Genomic DNA, 21633 nt, shown 5'->3' on the forward strand with positions numbered 1-21633 from the left:
GAATGACAGCGCCAAATTAAAGGCAACCAAATGGGAGAGGGCGATCGTATGACAAACTGTACATCAAACACCTGAGAAGCGAGTGTTGCCGTTGCTTGCTTGCCCCACTGTGCACCACTGTGCAGTATTGACTGACGAGCATCCGAACATCCGAACAGCTGATTGACCTCGGGCAGCAGCGAGGACAGCATCTAATTAAATTTTGTTAAGGCCACTTTACAAGCTAGGTTTTGTAGCTACAACAGTTTTTTATTATTTTGTATTTCCACAGTTTTTTTTTTAATGGATTTTTTTCCTACTTGCAGTTTAGTCTACCGCAATTACAGCAATTAACACTAAGCAATTAAAGGCAACAACAATGCAAATTACGTGCTGCCTGCAACGAGTGTGCGAAATGCAAAAAAGAAGCAAAATATAGTTAGTAAAAATAGAATTAATCTGCAAATGACTAACGAAGTATAAAATACTCTACTTTGCGTTAACAAGAGCATAACAAGCCCATAAATTAGTCTATGAAATAATTTACTTATAAATGGGATACAATTCAACAATTAATATTAATATTAAAACTATACCATTTTAATATATTTCCAATTGTTCAATTGTTTTGCTGGCCGACTCTTAAGGTCTTCACCTCAAACGTGTAGAAAATGATTGGCCTATGCTCTAATCGACATCTGATCAAAATGATCGAAAAAAAAAACAAACTATTTCATTTATTTCTACGAGATTCGGGAAAATTGTGCATATTTGTGGCTAAGCCTACCTTTTGGAACATTCCAGAAATTTTTTAAAGATTACTGATTCCAAATGAAATGAAATGTTAGCAGGTTAAAGCTAAAATTGGTCCGTTCTGCCTGACTGTGGAGATTGTCCGAGCCGGGCAGCGTCTGCTCAGCTTTTCCTGAAAATATAAAATTTGAAACAAGGGTGTTCCAAACTTCTGTGTTTTGATTACAATATTTGCATTTGCCTCGGCTCAACACTTAGCGAATGTACCCTTCTCTTGCCTAGTTCATTAGAACAAATAAACAGTGTAGTGTTCGCAGAGTCAGAGGCAGTCCCTGGCGCTGCCGGAAGCTGTGCGCTGCAATTTTAAATTTAACTGGAAGCAACAGACGGACGAACGGACAGTTGTGTGGCCCAAACCGACGTCGACGTCGACGTCGACGCCAACTGCGACAGTGGCGTCTGTTGTCGGCTTTGGCGGTCGCTGTGTTAAATGCGGACCACAAAATGCAGCACATAGAAGCACTAATTAAGTTAAACATAGACACATGCAAACAGACACAACCCATCTCTCTCTCTCTGTCTCTCTCTCTCTCTCTCTTTCACACTCACACACTCAACACGGACACACACTTACACTCTGGCTGCTGTACGTGCTCGTTGCTCAATAATTAACTGGCAACATGCACGCAAATGTTTTCCATCCTCTGCCACAGCCGCCGCATACTTATGGCCCCCTCTCAGCCGACGTGCTTTTTGTTTACCGAGCTGTCGACTAAAGATTTCGGGCGGCATTGCACTTGAAATTAATTTTTAAAAATAAAACTAAAAGGAAGCAAGTTAAATTGAACAGTGCAAAGCATGTGTCTGCTGCCTGTTGCCTTTAAATATGCGCATTTCCAGTGCTAAGTAAATTAAAATTAAATCGACGCCCTGTTTGCAGCTTGTGGATCCTTCGAGCTGAAGTCATAGTCAAAGCGTAGCTCTCCCACTCGGTCTTTTAATTACGATGCATTTTACTTACATCCTCCTTATGAGGTCTCAAGAGATGTCAAAATGGCCGACAAGCATTTTGCCAACATTGCCAACTCTCGACTCGGCCAACTGCTAGTGGGTTTCATGGCCGGATGGCCAGACACCTGTTACTGCCATTTGCCTCGTTTCAAACTGTGTCCCCTTTGAGCTGAATTAAATGCCAAGAACAATTGTCAGTTGTTATGTTTATGTATAATTCTGTACTTTTCAAACTTATGCAATTGCAAATAATGTAGTAGGTTGTATAATGTATGAAAAATGAAAAATCTTCATGCTTTCCATCTGAAAATAATAGATTTTTGCGCTTTCATAACAATAAACAATCCCTTTGAATCATGCATTCAGTACAATTTAATCTTACATTTCTCATCTTAATTGAATAGGAAATATTTTAAAAATGTGTTGACTTAATTCGGACTTTTATTTTTTTTCTCTTTATTAAATCAATCGACTTAACATGACTGGCGCTCAATTTCTGTTGATTAAAAAATATAGCATTTTATTTATATTAATTCATTTCAAGCCTTTTATGCCTAAACAAAAAGATTACATTGCAAATGTAGTTGAACAAAAATCCGTGCTCCTATTTCCTGAAATATGTATTTTACACGTTCTAGTCATAGATAGAAGCGAATAAAATGTGCAGTGTATTAGTTTATTCAAAATAACCCGCCAATAAAACCCATCGAAACGTGTTGGGGCATATAAAAAGTTGCCACAATATGACAGGCCATTCAATAACTGTGTATCTATGGGGCAGTAAACAGCCACAAACATCACAAAAAACACATAAAAATGCAACAAAAGAATCACAAAAAAAAACCAAAAAAATAAATGAAATGGAAAAAATATGAAATGAAATGAAAACTAAAACAATGCTATGAAAAATGCGGCAAAGAGTTGCCCAGTCATAAATATGTATGGCTGAAAATCGACAAACGAGCGCTGGACTGGGGTTAGGATATATAAATCGCCTGCCTGCTAAGCAAAATGTCAGAGCTATAAATATCATAAAAGAATATTATATATATTATCATACGCGTGTGTGGGTGTGCGTGCTTTGAAATTGTGTGTTAAGAGCACTCCATATAGTCCCAAACTCAACGCCAGTTACCAGCTGCCAATTGCGTATCGGAATGCAGCCCACCCGGCACAAGAGCAACAAAAAACAAAAAGGAAATTTTAATACACGCAATAAAATTAGAACAAAATACGCAGTAAAACTAAATTGAAAAGAAAATCGTTATGGTTGACACAAACAAAAGGAAAGCGATTCGAGCGCGTTAAGCAAAACGCGTTTTAGTGCCAACAGCGACAACAACAATAACACAATCCATATTCATCCCATTCAAGCACACACAAATACGCGCACATACATATGTATAATATCTGAGCGAGTCCCCCCTCACAAGAAATACATTGTTGTTGGCTTGCTAACTTTTGCACAGTTTTTCTTCGGTTTTATTTATTTTTATCCTTTTTGTTGAGATTTTTAAATATTTTTTCATGTGCACTGAAAAAAAAAGTCCAGAAAACTTCTCGGGTTTTCCAATAATTTGATGTTGCGAACTTGTTTTGCATGTGTGTGTGTGTGTGTGTGTGTGTATGCTGGGTTGTTAGCTGCTCTACATATTTCATAAAAAGCAAACAAGCAACAACAATAACAACAACAACTTCTACTACAATATGGTGGCGGTTGGGGCGAGAAGCAAAACCTAAGCAGTTTTCATGCTTTGCAAGGGTCGCGAACTGTTGGCAGCAGTTTGTAAAATATATTTTTATTGCTATTGCACACACACAGACACACATCCAGTCACACACTACAACAATAACGGCGACTCCTTTCGAGCACTGCTAGTTCGTTGTTCGAGGAATGCGCCTTTCTCTCCGTCCCCCTACACCCTTTGACTTTAGCTATTAGAAACGCTGACAAAAAACAGCAACAACAGCAACAGCAGCTACAATAATAACAAAAAAGCATAAAAAAAAAGAACTGAAGCATGGTTTTTGTCATATTTCACTAGCTAGCCAACACACTCATACACATAGAGCAGCATCAGCAGTTAAGGAAGAGGCAGAAGCAGCAGAGACGCAGGTTGTGAGCAGACCACGCATGTTGCGTGTGCGGCTGGTACACTACACAAAAACACTTTCGTTACTACAACAAAGACACGCGCACAGTGGAACAAATAGAATTCGATTGGGACGACTTTTGAAAAACTCCCAAAGTTTAACATGCACTACAACATGTTATTATGCTATCTGCTTATCATATCTTGTTATATATATCACAACTGGGGAAATTCCTATATTTAGAGCAAGACGAATCAAAGAAAAGTAATAGAAATCAGATCTGTTAAATTTCCGTTTAATAAAAGTAAGGCATGCTGAACTATTTTTTTTTAAGCTTGACATTTAAAATCTGAACACGTTTTCTTTTTTGGAAAGCATAAATTCAAAGTTGTTTCCGTATTGCTCCCATTGTGCTTGCTCCGTTTGGGCTTGGACGAGGCTACTTAGTACTATATCGTACATTTAGTTGGTGTTATTTCATGCGCAAAAGTCGCTGGTGTTGTGTTTGCTATTAAAAATGACAGCAGTTGTGTGCGTGTGTGTCTGTGCTGCAGCTGTAAAACGTACACAGACACACACGCACACATGCAGGAAAGCGCACACCAACACATGGCGGTCAGGCAAGAACACGCTTTTAACGCCGAAATGAACTTGTACGCCATGTTTATGAGCTGATAAAAAACAGCTGACCAACATTTGTCGCTGTTGCCAGCTGCAAAGCGACTTAAAGATGTGCTTACTATTTTGGCCTTAAAGTTGCAAAAATATAAAATTCTTTTATAATGTGGCTAATTACTGCTGCTTAGCTGCCGTCAGTCCCTGGTGGTATTTGGCTTACAGCTGACTTATGTGGCCTACTTAACGGCTGGCTCTTAACATTTCTTTACACCTCTATGGTGAGCCATAAAAAAGCTTTACATTGTTTCGCCGAATTTGACACAGTTTTGCATAAACAAAGCTGGCGCGCTCCTTCTAAAGAGCAGAGCTCTGTTAAACGCAGAGAGGCTGTCTAGCGATAAATTACAGCTCTCTGTTAGTTTTTTCACAATTTTTAGCTTAATAAATTATTTATTGTGCTAGGGTAAATACTTTTATATATTACTTATTTATTTAGTTATTTTGTTTTATAGTTATAATTAAATAAAAGACACAATAAAGGTATATACTATTCGATTCGCATAAATGTTTGCTTAACAACTATTTGGCTATATTTTTGTTTTTCTCTCTTTACATTGCCTGTTGTTGTATTTTCACCATTTCAAGCGCACCTGCATTGATTGACAGGCAGGCAACGCCAAATGGGCAACAGGTGTGCATTTGATTGATGTGTGGGTGTCGATGATAATACCTAAATAAAAACAACATGCTTAATACAATGGAAATTATTTTTGTAGATAATTTAAAAATGAGTGCAACGTTAATATGAGCATTATAGTTATATTTTTAGCTTATACATTAACGCTAAACCGCACCTTTTGAGTTTAAAGAATATGTTAGGTCAAAAAGTTTATTATATATTTTTGTATATAAAAACCTTATAAGTAAATACGTTAACTATTTATTAAAGACATATATTCAATGTTTCGCAGTAACATTTAACTCACATTAACATTTTTAGCACAGAACACAGCTGAGTTTTAGAACAATCTGCGTTAGACTCTCTCGTGCAGAGAGCAAGCGCTGCGTGAGAGTGAGAGTGAGAGAGCACACGATGCCGATGGCTTTAGAGAAATGTAAACAAGCTGAGAGCTTGCTATAAAATATGAAATACATGCTTTTATTTGAGTATTTACATTTTTCACAATATCTATTAAGATAATATATACATTATAATAAGGGTTTCCCATAACTTGCCATATTTTGAGTACTTGTTGTCTGTTATGAGCGCTGCAAAGCTTGCTATAAATTATTTCCCTACGGCTGCTGAGTTAACAGGGCGGCAGTTAACAGCATGTTAGCAGCATCCAGCAAACAGCAAATTGGCTGCTGCGCTCGGCTCGCGCGTCGGCAATTTCGCTCTCTCGCTCGCCTCGCTCATTGGCGGCTCAATTGTGGCATTCGGATGCGCTGCTCGGGATGCTGTCGTCGTTTCGGCTGTGGGCACTTTTCTCGTTCGTTCTGCTCTGTGTATACCCTAAAAATCGTTTCAGTGAGAGTTTGCGATCCCGCGGGTACGGTCGAGACTAACGGGATTTTCGATTACTTTGGCGCAACCCGTTTCCGTTTCGAGTTTCGTGTAGTGCGTACCGTTGCGTGCAGCTGGGCACAAGAAATAATATTAGTATAAAATATGTAAAGAATTGCAAAGTTGGCGAGTGTTTCATTAATTCTTTGAGATGTGAAACGCATCAAAATGTGTCTGTCGAAATTGCGCATACGACGCGTTGATTACACTTGAAATCAAAATACATAAAAAAAAAACTCTAAAAGAGAAGCCCATAAAAGAGCCGAATTCCAAAACTTAAAACGTGTCGCGATTTTTGAACGTTTCTTTTGGTGCGTTTATTGTCGCGTGTGCCGCCTATACTTTACACTTAACTAGCTGGCAAAATGTAAGCAGTCGATTTGTTGTAAGCGACAACCAATTTGTTGTCATTGTCACAGTTGTCGTTATCGTTGTTGTCGTTGTTAAATTTACAAATCAACGTTTGTCGACTTTCGTGCGACGTCTGTCGTTGGGGCACTTTCCCAGCCGATCCAATACGATCTGAGTGCGACCCTCCCACGCTCTGACGTCGTTGTCGCCTCGTTCTCAATGAAAATCATTTTCATGGAAAACACTGCGAATGCCACCGAGCAGAAAATCACTGAAAAAAGCGAATCTCGGCAACGGCGTCGTTTGGATTACTTCCCAGTTAGCATGAATGTCGATGTGCGTGTGTGTGCATGGGGGTGTGTGTGTAAGCCGGCACAAAAAAACGATTTTCTGTACTGCTCTTTCAAAAAAGATTTTATTTTGTTAGCTTTAGTTGAAATAGTTTTTGCAAGCCTTTGTTGTTGCTCCCCATACAAATTGTGCAATATTTGTTATTGTTGTGAATTCTATTGAACGTGTCCAGTATTTATAGGGTATTTCTTATGCAACATGCATTGCTGTGCGCTAGTCAGGGTCTTCTCTTCTCGAGTGTTATCAAATTTCATAGCTCAAGTGCTAAATTGCTGGCATTGAAATCCACATAACAAATATGAACTATAATCAAATAGAAAAATGTCAAGCACTGAAAGTGTTGAGTGATGCACATTTGTTCAATTGCTAAATTGTTGAAGTGTGCGTGTAATTTCATTACACACAGCGATTTAAAGGTACTTGAATGCGACAAAAGGCAGCCGCAGCAGATAAATGGGAGATAAAATGATTAAGATTGTGCTACTAGAGGAAATGGATAATGGAGGTTGTCCAGATTGAAAATGGTTAAAATAGAACCGCATGAATTACGCAAAGAAATAAACAAAATAATAAAAAGGGCATTTTTTGTATGTATGCTTGTCATTTATTTTATATTTTTTTGAAAAATATATAATACTTTTAATTATATTAATATATGTATATAATTTAGTTTATTATAATATTCAACAACAATAAAATGAAATTATAATAAATAATGTAAATAAAGAAAACTTTTTTCTGCAGTAAATAATACATAAAATTGTTAAAATAAAACATGAAAATGAACTTAAATAGATAAAAAAAATATTAAATAAAATTAAAAATTTTGATAGCATACAAAATTAAATATCTACTTTTTGGTAGATGCTGTGACATATCAAAAAAAAAATATTTTTTGCATGTGAGTATTGTTAATATTTATGATTTTCAATTAAAAATTGGCATATTATCATACAAAAGTAAGGGGTTTAATTGAAGTAATTTTAACAGAAAAGAGGCATTTAATTATAAATATATTAAATAAATATATATATATGTATATATATACCTACTTACATACATACTTACTTTATCTGTCACTTGAAAACATTGTTTTTATTAGTTCGGAAAGCGGCATCTTTCATCCTATTGAGTTCTATTTGTGTATTTAAATTAGTTTAATATTTTCGTTAGGTTGATGTTTCTTGTAGTGATAATTACAAGTGATAATTTGTATATAAAAACTAGCGAAAGATTTAGCATAGTTTCGAGTCAGACTTTTATTACCTTATTGTCGCCAAAATTATTTAATAAAGTACGTGCAAATTAAAATTCACTTTGTGGCAATTATGTCGCAAGAGCAATCGCGCGCTTAATGCGTTTCCACTTGCACTTGCCAATTAGCCTCAGGCAGAAACAATAATGAATTATTAAAATACAACTAAAACCATTTTCGACACGATTAATTATAGTACGGCAAACAATTGTATGCAACCGATGGACACAAGAGACCACAATGCAGCACAGTGCATGACACATTTAATGGATGGGCCGAGCGCGCATTTGAGAATGGCCAAACATAGTGAATAAATTGCGTATTGAAATGTATTTTAACATGCAATTTATATTGCGGCCAGTGGGTAACCGAAACCCAAACCGAATCCGTAACCGAACACGTAGCTAGAGCAGGCAGCGGACGACAATTGCATTCAATTGCAATTTGCATGTGTCTGTGGCTTAAGCATATCAAATGACCAGCCAATGTTGCCAGATCGTGCTTAGAGTGTGGCAAGGTCACACGCCAAACTGGGGGCGGTAAAGTGTTAAGCAATGTCCTGACATGTCCTGGCATGCAAATGTGCGTTGCCTTCGCGTCCTCCGCCAAAGTACACAACTGAATTAGCAGCAACAACAGCTGCATACGATGATGATGCCAAGTGTTGAACGCTCTGATTGCTGCCACAGCCACTGCTGATGCTCTTTGGGAATTTTAGTATTCATAAAAATGTACTTGAACACACATAGCAAACAGCCAGAGCAGAGGCAGAGGCAGAGGCAAAGGCAGAGGCAGCCATGCATGGATTTTTATAGGCTCACTTAGCGCACATAAACCGCAAAAAGTATGAAAAAAAAAATGGCGCCGACTCTGACGCCTGGCACTTGGGGCTGGTACGAGCAGCATAGCTCAGGGCTAAGCCAAAGGGCTCTTTTGTGCACACATACACACACATATAGCACACACATGCAGCACTCGCATACACATACCTGTAAGGTACGCCATAATAATATTGTAACTTTGCACTTCAAATTGCATTTTAATGCAAACACACTTCATTACATTAGATTGCAACAAGAACAACAACGACGGAAATGGAAAAACGTCGACACACTTTTCAGCATCTGCAGCAGGAAAATACACATCCACATACACACACACACACACACACTTACACTCACACATACACAAACTTGCATACACAGTGCTTGGCATGTTTGTAAATTGAAGTGCACGTCGATCGAGCAAACTGGCACAACGTACTTTACGCAGCCAGGTTACGTATACGCCACGTTATGTGGACAACATCTCGAACCCATATTAGCTAAAGTTGCAAAAGGTTTTTTCTCTATCTTTAAGCCAGTATGAGGCAACAAGTTTTTAAATAAACAGATTTCTGATGCAATATCGCATTTTTAATTTTGTTTGCATTTTCAACATACATTATCAGTAGGGCATTGATTTTTTATGGGTTTTTTTTGCATTACGACTACACTTTCTTATAGCAAATTAAAATATTTTTCTAACGATGGATGATAGATAGCCAAAATTATAAGATCTCTTTCGTTGGGACACGTGATGAAGCTGTAGGGTATCCTTACGCTTAGAAGGAAATTAAATTCCTTATAAGTGGTAGTATTTAGCCACTCAAAGATAAAAATGATACCTAGAATGTATATGTATGTAATATTTAATGAAATATTAATAGTATTTGAGTTTGTCACAATAATTTATTTTTACTTTTAACATAATTATTATTTTAATTTAAGATCTGCCCGCTTTTGGGCAATAATTAATTTTTTTCAAACATTATAAAATCAAGTGTTATTTTTCTTATTGACTCGAGTGTGTATATTAAGGTTTTTGAGAGCTGATCGTACGTGCCCTGCTGAGAGCTTTACTTTCCAAATGGAAAATTTTACATAATTGGGGTGTATTTGTTATGTGAGGTCTTGTAAATATTTGTTGTAGGATGACACGCCTTCCCTTTAGCCTTTATTGAACATTATTTCAAAAATGTTAAGGTTTTTCTACGCATCTTATTACTATTTACCCAATGTAAAATCTGTGAGCATTTTGTGCCTGCTCTTGTCAATTTTGCTTAAGCGATCTACTCCACACCCAACTCTAATTGCTATGCATTATCAGGAACAGTCTAGCTCTTCTTTCATCTCGATCATTACTTCATTGCCATTTCCCCCTCTTGCTTCTGGCGGAATTCTTTATTTTAAGTATCCACGCCGTACCCATCTCAATTTGCTATGCATATGAGGAACTTCTTGCATCTCGAAAAGTAATTGCCGTGCCAAAGCTTCTGGCGTAATTCTTTATTATACATATTCCATTAAACATCAATTAACACCAACAAGTTCTATTTGTTTTATATATTTTATTTCTTATTTGCAGTTGTCGCCTCATATGTTATTCAAAGATTTTATGGTTTTCTAAATTGAATAAAATTTGTCATCCAAAAGTGACCAAATGTTTGACATGGTTTTCCTTTATTTATCAGAAAACTTTCTAAAATTTTATTGCCGAACACTTTTTTAAAAAAAAAAACAGATTTATAAATGTCGCCTGTTTTGGCACTTTTTGCCAATATTTGGCTTCAATTTGAATAAAAATGCATCTGCATATTTTCTGCATAGATATTTTTATGATAGATTTCCAAAAATATTTACATTAATCGCTTAACGACTGGTTGTTTTATTTTAAATATTATTTTTATTTTAATCCATTGGAATGGAAATCCATTTAGGCCGCGTCGAACGAAAACGGGGCAATCTGGCAGCGGGGCGTATGATAAATAAACGTATATAGATTTATTATGCGCCAGTTGCAAAAATTGTATTAAACGCGAACAGTTTTCGATGCGCTCGACTCTCAGCTCTTGGCTGACAGTTGCGGTTGCCACAGCCAGAGTCACATTCGCATTCACAGTCGCATAGTTTAATAAAATTTTATTTATGATCTGCTCTGCTGAGACCATACAAAAAAAAAAAATGAAAATAGAGCAAGGAATACAAATACAAGCTGAAATGGGGCGAGTTTGTCAACAGCGGCAAAATAAAATTAGTGCGCCGAGGGTAAAAGCATTGCCAGCTATGGCGACGTGGCCGATAAAACACAGCAAGTCAATATATCATAAAAGCACGTCGAACTGCCTCGAATGTCGCGCAAAATGGCGGCGCTGTCTGTGTGTGTGTGTCCGTGTAGACTACAAACATGAACGTATACAGTTTCCGATTTCCGTTTTCCTGTTTATCGTTTATTGAGTTTTTGCTACGTAAAAGTAAAAGCATTGCGAGCGCAAAAAACAAACGCCAAGTTTAAAGAGAAATTTGCACTCGTTAGGTCTTTGGCATTACTTTTGCAGTGTCGTCGTCGTCATCTTCGCCAGCTTCGTCATATTGAACTTTGATGCTGGCACGTTCTGTGCGCTTTCTTGCGCTCCTTTTAAAGATCTACACGCGCGCATACTTGGGCACATGTTTTGCCATTCTTTTGGCCCTGCTCAACTTTCCTTGATTCGTCCTTTTGCGCCCCAGCATGTTGCCAGTTTCCAGTTCCCAGTTAGTCCTTGTTCCTTGTACCGAGTGCCTCGTGTGTTGTTAGTCATTTATATGGGCACCATAAATTATAACAAATATGTACGCAAGCGGCATTTTAAATGATTTCCCACAATTCCCCCCTAGCTCTCTCTTTCGCTCGCGTGCCACCGCCGACCTGGACCCAAGTTATAAATATACTTTAATTAAAACCGCTTCAGTGTGAGTGCAATATGTTGTAAAATATTGAGGTGCGGTAGGCATTTTGTACGTGTTGCTGCTTGACGAGGCGCTTGCGGTTTGATTTGTTGCTGTCTAGGCCAAATGTATTGGTATATGCTCAGATGCACATAAGAAAGTTCCTGATGCGGCTGGTTATGTTCCTTGGAACCTGTTTTAGGTATTTATTTGCTTGAGTGTCAGCAAAAGATAATTATTTATTTTAGATATTATAAGACACTTTTATCTTTAATCTATCTTCAATTTAAAATATACCATAGTATACGAATGAGATAAATAGTAGGTTATAAGTTTTTAGTTGCCAGACTACAAAATAAATACTCTACCGAGCATTTGGACTTCCTTAGATACATTTTATTTCCATAAGCATATTGTTTTTTATATATTTGTTTAAATAATTTATTTTATTTGCAAACTGGAATTTTATCTAATAGGTTTAGCACGCATATTTTAGCAAATTTGTCGATTCGCTTATATAAAATATATTGAAAAGCAAACAATTTTCAATGGACTGCAAATACTGTAGCACATTTTATTTGCTTAACATTCAATAATAATAAAGTAAAATGCTTAGCATTTATTTAATTAACAAAAAATAAGCCGTATGCTGGGCCAATCAATAATTCTTTATTTAAAATATTGAATCAAATATTTCCCATCGTTATAATATTTTCCATTTGTTCGTTGGTATAGAATCAATTACAGTTTCACTTGTGCATCAATAAATTACGCTCTAATTTCGAGTGACTTTTTACCATGATGCAAATAAATAAATCGTAAATAAAAACCTTTTTAAAACAAAATCATACAATTTTGCATAATTTGTGAATTTGCTCGCAACACAACAACGGAGAACATAAATTAACGATTTCAGCCACATAAATAACACACACACATAAACGATATAAATATAAAAACAAACAAATTAACCCAATCAAATTCGTAAAATTCAGTTCCCAGTGTGAGTCTGTGTGTGCGAATGCGTGGGTATATGTGTGGGAAAGTGCAGTAAATCTGCTTACAAATTTTGGCAAACCAAAAATAAAGGCAATTAAATAAATTTCAACAACGACAACAACATATTCACTAAATTGCAATAGCAATTTTCCAAAAATATAGCACTACAATATATTTTATTTATTGACATGCCAATAATTTGCTGACCCTCGATCCCACCACATCTCTTTTTTGCAGCCTCCACGAAAATTTGTAAATGGACGTAAATAAAAATGTCAAATTAAATCAAATCAATATATGCACAAATAAGCCCAGTTAACAACAACAACAGCAACAAATGATTGTGGTGTGCGTGTGTGAATTCCAGTAGAGCCCGAAAGTAGGCAACGAAAACTGCCCGACGTATTGCCATTGGCATAAGCGAGCAGCAGCAACGGCAGTCGCATTTCAGACTGAGGCTCCTCTATAGCCATACTGTAGCACCTAGCACACACACACACACACAAGCACAATCAAAGAGCAAGGCAACCATGTGTCTGGCTGTCAGCTGCCTATTGTCCTTGCTGCTGTGCCTCGTCCTGCCCGCGTTCAACGGACATGCAGCGGCAGCAACACGTGCCCGCGTCAGCTCTTCAACGACAATGACACGAAATATTGAAGAGGAGAACGGTAAGTTGACTAATTTGCAACTCTTTTTAAGATCTTTTATTGAATCTTATACAAAATACCCTTTACTTCCTTTTGAAAAAGGGTAGTATTGCTTAAAGGCTTAGTATAAAGACAAATGAATAAAATTTTGGTATTACAGGTAAAAATTTAAATAATATTATCCTCTAATTTTTTCACAGTGTTTGCTTAATAAAGAAGCAGGTTATATTTTTTGTATACCATTAAACGTATTTTAAGATTCTTCTTATATGTATTGGTTGTTAAAATCCTAACAGATATTTTTTGTTGGGAAGAATTCTTATTTAATTGATTACATATTGCTGAAGACTGCATATCAAAGTTTAGCGCCAACGTTACAAAAAAATTTATTAATATATTAGATATACTAGGCAATATATTTCCCGGCTTTGCTCGGTCCAAGTTCTATTGCCTAAAAGTATGACGTTAATGTTCCACCCATTGAAAATACCCTTGTAAACTCAGATCTACCCGTAATATTTTAAGCTCCACGTCATTTTAAATTCATAAATTAAACCTGAAAAAGAATTCCTATTCACACACAAGGAGGAGTAGATTTTGTGAAAGTGGTAAATGCGTTTCAAATAAATTTTCATGAAGAACCTGTGAGTTTGAGTCCGACCGGATAACAAAAAAGTTTCATACAGACGTATTTAGTTAAAATTGAACAATTGTGCTATGCGTTGATCCCCAATCAGTTATTACTTTTATACTTTACTTTATTTATTCCCAAAGTCATATCAGATCATCAGACATAGCTTATACAATCGCTTATGGAATATCTTTTTATATAAGCGATGAACTTGGGCTATTTTTGTTGTATTTTTGTTGAATTTAAATAATTATTGAAATTTCAATTTTTACATGTTTTCGCAGGCTGGGAATAAATATTTATAGTTCACACATACATATAGCAATGAGATCACCAGAAATAATTTAAATCATATTATAAGTAGCGCACTTTTCACAAAGGTAGAATACCGCGCTCCAGCAGCCATAAAGTGTACATAATTAGGCTTACAATGAAAGCCAATGGCAGTAAAAATGGTTTATAGGTCCCTGCAACTTTGCGCCCCTTTAAATCGATAAAATCCGATTTGCATACGTAAATAAATAACGAATATTTAACATATATGTATAATAAAGGAGTCTGGAAATATGGAGCTCTATGTGTGCTTGAAAGTGTATTTAAGGTATGCAATTGGTGAATATGCCCCAAATACGAATGGTTAAATAAACGAATGATAAATTCATATATTTTTAAATAACTTTATATTTTTGTAACAGGGTATACCAAAGTCATATACTTTCGACTGCAGCTGCTGCCTTGGTTTTTTCGGTGTGCTGCCAAAAAATTGATTGCGCCTGGCGGCAAATGTTGCTCCACTTTTTCCACTTTGCGCCCTTGTCTCTGTGTTTGTGTGTGTGAAATTTAATTTGAAGTGAAAAGTTTGGCTGCCGTTAAGCCAGTCTATATATGCGCGAAGGCGTGTGTGTGTGAGTGTGTGTGTGTGTGCAACTTTTATTCAATCAACATAAAGTTTATTGTGTGTGAATACGCGTACGCCTTTGTGGCTGTCAAAGCAGCGTTTCTGTCGCTGCGTTATTGAATAAATGAAATTTCTGGTTTATTTTGACAAAGTTTGCGTGTAAATTTAATACAGTTTAAATTATGTGAAATTGATTTTGATGGCTGCAAAACTTCCCCGTCTTACGGCAGCCAAATGTGCCAAGCTCTTTGTAATCGTCTAATACTCCCCTTCCATTCGAGCGAAGAATAAAAAATAAAAAAAAAAAGAAGAAGCTGGCGAAATAAGCAAAACAAAAGGCAAGAAAACTTACTTTGCACGGCTGTTAATGGTCAGCAGCAGCTGCTGGCAAAGCAATTCAATGGCTTTTAGGGCTTGTTATTCTGTTTGCCTGAGTTATTGCTTGGAGGGGCCGAGATCACTCGCCAGCTGGTCAGCCACCAAAACTTTCGATGGCCATCACTTTCGCCCACTTGCAAGCCAAATAATAATATGTTGCTAATAAATAAGCCAAGCAGGAGCAAGAGACGAACGGAATGCCGAAGGACGCACCATATTTTTGTGTTGCAAGGAAACTTTGCAAAGTTTGTGTTAGTCTTCACTTTTTTTAGCCATCGAAAACTTGGCAAGCAAATTGAACAATAAGCACGACCATTGGGCAGCCATATAAACAAAGTTCGCCAAGTTTATGGATCGCAACAAAAAGAAAGCGAAGCCACCTTGACGCACCGCTAATTGCGCATTGTGGTGCGACTAATCAGGAAGTTAATATAATATGTCTATTACAAAAAGCAAAATTTAAACATTAAACACTTACAAATAATATACAACGGAAGTATGTACATGTACCTGGGACCACAATGCGTATGATTTACTTACTAAATGAATACACAGGCTGGCAGGCTGAGAATGCGGATAAAGAGATTCGCAAGTATTTACATAAACATGCCTCAACTGTGTTCGCTCACTTGACCGTGCAACATGACGTATGAGTTATATGGGAATATATATTTCTCATACGGCGCGTGGGCAGCTGGCAACTAAATTAGAGGCCAGACAACTTCGGGCCAAACCACTCTCGTCCACCACTTGCGCCACAGCACAGCCACATCCACTTGACTGAAGTCAAACGACAGCCGCAGCCTGCAATCGTCCAATTGGAGGAGCAACGCCTACAGCTGGGCTGCATATTGTTCCAGCAGCTTGGGCAATGTTATAGTTTTAGTGCTAAAGTTGGAAATAGTCGAAAACACTTCAGGGGCATAAGCTTATACGCATGTTGCAAGGGTGTAACGGGACGGGCGAGCGGGGATGAGGGATTTAATAAATTTAGACTTTATGTGTTTTCAATTGAATTTTGTTGTTGTTGGCGCTGGCACACAAACTTTTCACTTCGGCATTTCAATGTTTTCCAAGTTAACTGCCGGCCGAAAAACCGCTATGCCTCATACAAAACCACATCCTTTGCCCGCTCGTCGTCGTATTTATCGCATTTCTATGAAAACAGCGTACTCAGAATTTTGGGCAACAACTTTCGAATTATATTTGGTTTCTCTGCTGGGCGTTCGCTCAATTTGTTGTTGTCTGTTTGAGCTAAAAGTTTGCCATTTGTTGCCGCAGCGCAGCTTTATAAATGCTTATTTAGACGCATTTCTGATGAGTTAAGTTTCTGCTGCTGCCGCTGTAAACTTGGCCTGCTGCTCTCCATACATATCCATTGGATATAGATATCATACTATTGCACCATAAGATGCACTTGCCAAAGCGCCAAGTTGTTTGCTAAGCGGCTCGGCTGTGCAAAAGTTTTTGAGGATTTAATGGTAAATTTTCAAGATTTCAGAATCAAATAAAACATGTCTGCGCTCAAAGAAATACATACATATATGTAAGGAATTCGTGCCTAGTTGCGGAATTTGATTAAAGAAAGAAACTATTTTGAATTCGAATGCAAATAAAGAGAATTTTCAATGATACTTTACGGAAATGGATGAAAAAATAAAACTTTTGCTGAGTTTAAATAACATTCTTTTGATGTAATATTTGTGAGAATTTAAAAAAATGTAGTAAAGTATGTCTAAAACATACTATATGAAATATTTTCCTTAAAGTTCTCCTAAATTATCTTTGTAAATGGGTGTTTAGCATTTAGAAAAAAATTTTTGTTAAGCAATGGTTTAATATGTATTTATTTTAATATGCATTTATTTATTATTTTATTATGACCATTATTTTTTTAATATTTTAACTTATAAGTTACAGTTTTTTTTCATTTGTATTTAATTTATTTTTTTTCCTTTTGTTTTTACAGCCTTGCTAAATCTGTTGGCTGGTAAGTTTTCTGTTTGTTGTTTTATCAATGGGTAAAATGCCCGAGCTTAGCACACATGTTAAGCCTATTTTAAGACCACAAAAACCCAAAAACAATTTTCAAACATTTAACAACAATTTTGTGTACGCCATGGACATCAAAATATTATTGATGTTTGGACACCACCCAAACAATTTGCACACAAAATTGACCAGACCAAATAATGGATGCCGCAACAATAACGACAGCAGCAACAACAACAGCAGCTGTTACCACGCCCACCACGCCCACCACACACACACACACACCCAAAGCCAAGAAGCCGAAAGGAAAGCGCTGGTAAAACCCCAAAACAAAAATCAGCGTAGTAATGAAAGATATCAAAAGCAAAAGCCAAAAGCTTCGACATGAAATCGAACCGACTTGCTGGAAAGGATCCCCAACACAACTTTCTGCCGGTCAAAAGTGACGGGCAACAATGGGCAGCCCCGGAGTGCCGCTGCCGCCCGCTATCTACCCCCACTTTCTCTCTCACTTCCATTCAGTTTTATCTCTCTCCCTCCCTGTGCGTGTAGTTTTCGCTGCTAGCCAAAAACTTTCGCCACGAATTCGACTTGAATGGCAAAAATGCCTGCGCTGCTTAAGTCGCTGCCAGTGGGGCGGCATTTTTGGGGCAAGTTTCCTGTAAGCAGAAAGCAGAAAAAATCAGCTGACAGCGCGTTGAATGACAACGGCAAGGAAAAGTCGCCGCTGCGACTTGAGTTTGTCAACGTTTTTCTTGCGAGAGGCGCACATATACACATGCCGCACACACACACTTGAGGCCAACTGTCTGCATGTGCTTTTGGCTCTTGGTGCTCCGAGTAGCCTACTTAGGGCCCAAGCTGATAGCTGGCAGCCTTCCGGCCTGGCCATTCCACTTGAAACGCAGTTGACGCCGGCTGCCGCATGTTGTTGTGATTTCTTGCTGTTTGCAGGGGACATTGTCCTTGTTTGCCTTGGCTGGCCCAAATACCAAGGGGCACGGCCAGAGTTCTGGCACTCCTCATACTTATTCATTTCATGGCTTTACAAGGACATTTATCATTTTCCTAAGTAGACGGCGCGTACGTCACAAAAAGGCAGCCACAATTCGACCACGCCCTCCGCAGTCTATCGTTCATTTCTATATTTCTCATTGGCGAATGTAAAATAAAAAAATAAAAATTGAAATTTTACCCAAATGTTAAATAGAATTCATTTGCCTTAGTTTCAGATTTGCGGTTCTTATACATATTTTTTGCTTGTCTCATTCTATCTCTTATTTCTCTGCCACTCTGCCTTTTCTCTCTTCGTGTTTTTGTTATTCATAGCGCTTTTTGCACTGTTTGTCTCTTGTATTATTTTTGTATATGAATTTCTGTGGCTGTGTGGCCAAGAACTGTGAACGAGGCGTGGGAAAAGTGCCCAATTGGCAGGGCAAAAAAGTGGAAAATTTAAGCCTACTTGAATTTATTTGCGCTCATTAAGCCTGACAGTCGAGATGAGTTCATTTCTTATAGCCACTCGAGCTGACTGATTGCCAGACGGTTAAAGAGTTCAGCGCGCTGCCTATAAATATCTCTTCAAATGGTATTTAAACAGCCAACAATTTAATATCCTTTCAGTTCCATATGCATATGCAATAATATTTTCAACGCAATTTTGGAAAGTAGCCGCCGCCGCGCCTTAAACAGACTCACTAATGAACAAATAAAGCTTAGCGAACCGCAACCGAAAAAAAAAGAAGCAGAACGGCGCACAAGAAATGAAAGTAGGCCCTAATAAATCACGGCCAGAAAAGAAATAATACAAATACCAGGAAAATAAAGCCCCAACCGATGCAGAGACAGAGGCAGCGGCAGCGACAGCGGCCAAGCGAAATGACAAAACATTTTTGCATGGGAATTCATGTTTGACTTATGAGATTTTCTACGCAAATTCCAGCAGCCGAATGTCCAAATGCTATCACACAAAAGCCAAATGACAACAACAAACAGCACTGACAATTAAAGAGACACATCAAATTTATCGAAGTTGAAATACTCTTGTTCAGAATATATACAAAGTTTTTTTTGAACATTTTAATTTGGAATCATTGTGTGAATGGGTTTTCATATAGGCTTAAGCAAAATATTTTAGTCAAAAATATTTACCCCGAACAAAAAGATTTGCGAATAGATACATTTTGATTATATTATAATATATTGACAATTTATTAAAGTTTAGTTTCTTTATAGCCCAACAAAAAATTTTATGTTTTTCAGTTATTGCACATCGACTTACTAAAATAACAAGCAAGAAACTTGACAAAAAACTAGGCAAAAAGAAACTCAATTTTTGCTCTTATATTCTGAAATTTTTCCTATCTTAAATACGTTAATAAGAAACGTTATAAAATTTTGCTGATAACTGTGTAATTGGTGTGTATTTTGGTCAGGAAGTTTAAGATCGAAGCTTTAATAAAATTGTCCAAAATGATAAACTTATCTTTTGGAAATTTGTGTGGCCAAGCTCAGCTGGAAAATGTTTATCAGTTGCACACTGCAAACTTAATAACAAACTTCTAATACCCAACAGAACCAACAAGCGGGCATAGCTCAGAGTATATGTGGGTGTGTGTCAAGCTGGATTCACATAAAGTCAACAAGAAAAATCAAACAACTTTGTTGAGTCTGCTGCTGACCATTCCCTCGGTTCGATTGCCCTATGCCCGAACTCCGTTCCAGCACTATACAGAGTTTATTGTCGGTTTGGCTGTGAGAGTAAAGCAGTTGCCAGTTGCCAACTGGCAACTATTATGCTTTGTTAATCGGCTTAGGCATTTTTGCCTGCCTTACGCTCTGCGTGACGATTTACTTGACAAAGCCAGCAGCTCAGACAAGCAAGTTGGGCTGGTTGGAAGATGTTGCCATGTGGCCTAGGCAGATTGTCTGTACTCTTGGCATTTTGTTCATTTGTCGCACGCGCCATAAACTCAGACCACAGCCGTACAGGACGAGACTCCACCTGAGCTGGAGACAAACTCTGATGAGTTGGCTTTGTTTTTGCAGCCCTCCAAATTTGTGAGGCTTTTGCGGCCTGTGTCTTGCCTCATTTGGCTGGCAGCTTAGGCCAAGGAAGGCACATACACACACACACACACGCACACAAATATACACAAGCCTTAACAAATCCCATTCCTGACCCGATCTGATGCTCCCCTGTGACCTGGGCACAAAAAATCGTTTTGTGTGTTTTCGTTAGCATTCCGTGTGGAATTTGATACTTGATTATTTGTTGCCGCCCTCAAGCGTGCATAATATATCAAAGGAGCGTCAACGTCAACTCGACGAAGGACTCCGAATCAGAATTTACCTCCTAAATTCTGCCCACCCCCTCATCTGACCTGGCCTCCATGCATGTGTAGACGTCAGGCAGGCAGGCGTCGAATTTTGTGTTTTTAGTTACATTTTAGTGTCGGCCGCATGATAAATAAATAAATAAACAGTTGCGGCCTTTTACCTGCAGGCCCCAATATGCTTACGTGCATGCCCTGTCTCGTTGCGTATGCTAAGGAGTCCAAAGTTCTCTTAAAGTTTGTTGCCCCAAAAAAATCAAAATCTCTTAAACGCAAAGTTTGAATTCATTTTGGCTGTGTGAAAAAAATGCAAAAGTTTTCTATTAATCTCTAGCACTTCTCGCTGCTCTCTCTGCGGATTTGCATACTCAGACTGGCTACTGACTTTATAAACAGATGAATGCATAAGTATTTTCGCACACCAACGCAACAGTTGAGCCCGAACTGACCAACAGTGATTGCATAGCTATATGGGCTGTGGATATACATATATTTTGAACAAATTAAAAGTTTAGTCTGATTTTGAATTATCTTAAAGATTAACATTTGTTTATGGACTTAAATTTTAGACCGAATTCCATCAATATGCAAATGCATCAAGGCTCAATATCGCGCAGAAATGATCGCACATTTCTATAACATTTAAAAAGTTCTTTCTTAACGTTTATTTTGTTATTAATTAATTTAAATGATTGATATAAACAACTAATGCTAACTTTTATAAATTTCAATTTGAAATATTAAAACAATTATCTTTTATCTAATAAGCAGCTTGTTATTGAGCTTAAAAAAGCTAAGCTGATTGAAATAAATCATTTAATATTTTATATTTAACGAATTAAATTGGCAAAAACTGTTTACACACACAACTCTCACACACCGTTTAAATTGTCCAGCTTTTTAAAAAAAAAGGATACGTTTATTACATTTATTATAATCGATATCAATTTAAGATGAAATGATGACAAAAAAACGATTACAATAAACTGAGTTTTGCAATCAATATTAAAAATGTATAGATTTATAT

At 37.3% G+C, this 21633-nt stretch overlaps 1 protein-coding gene across 6 annotated transcripts in view; it reads left to right on the forward strand.

Annotated features, from left to right (window-relative positions):
* The first annotated feature begins 5998 nt into the window (after window positions 1-5998).
* The window catches only part of side-VIII (sidestep VIII), a 73800-nt gene continuing 58165 nt past the window's right edge, over window positions 5999-21633 (forward strand). For 4 of the 6 annotated variants that reach the window (XM_064695828.1, XM_064695826.1, XM_064695822.1 and 1 more), the window contains exons 1-3: window positions 5999-6389; window positions 12962-13393; window positions 17249-17269. In XM_064695828.1, coding sequence (XP_064551898.1) covers window positions 13255-13393; window positions 17249-17269 — 160 coding nt within the window. In that variant the 5' untranslated portion in view covers window positions 5999-6389; window positions 12962-13254. The remainder of the gene's footprint in view (window positions 6390-12961; window positions 13394-17248; window positions 17270-21633) is intronic. The other 2 variants (XM_064695827.1, XM_064695823.1) reach the window with 1 other exon arrangement.

Source organism: Drosophila montana, unplaced genomic scaffold (assembly GCF_035044405.1).
Source record: "Drosophila montana isolate Dmon_TW-CO22-7 unplaced genomic scaffold, ASM3504440v1 contig_3833_1, whole genome shotgun sequence".
Lineage (NCBI taxonomy): Eukaryota > Metazoa > Arthropoda > Insecta > Diptera > Drosophilidae > Drosophila > Drosophila montana.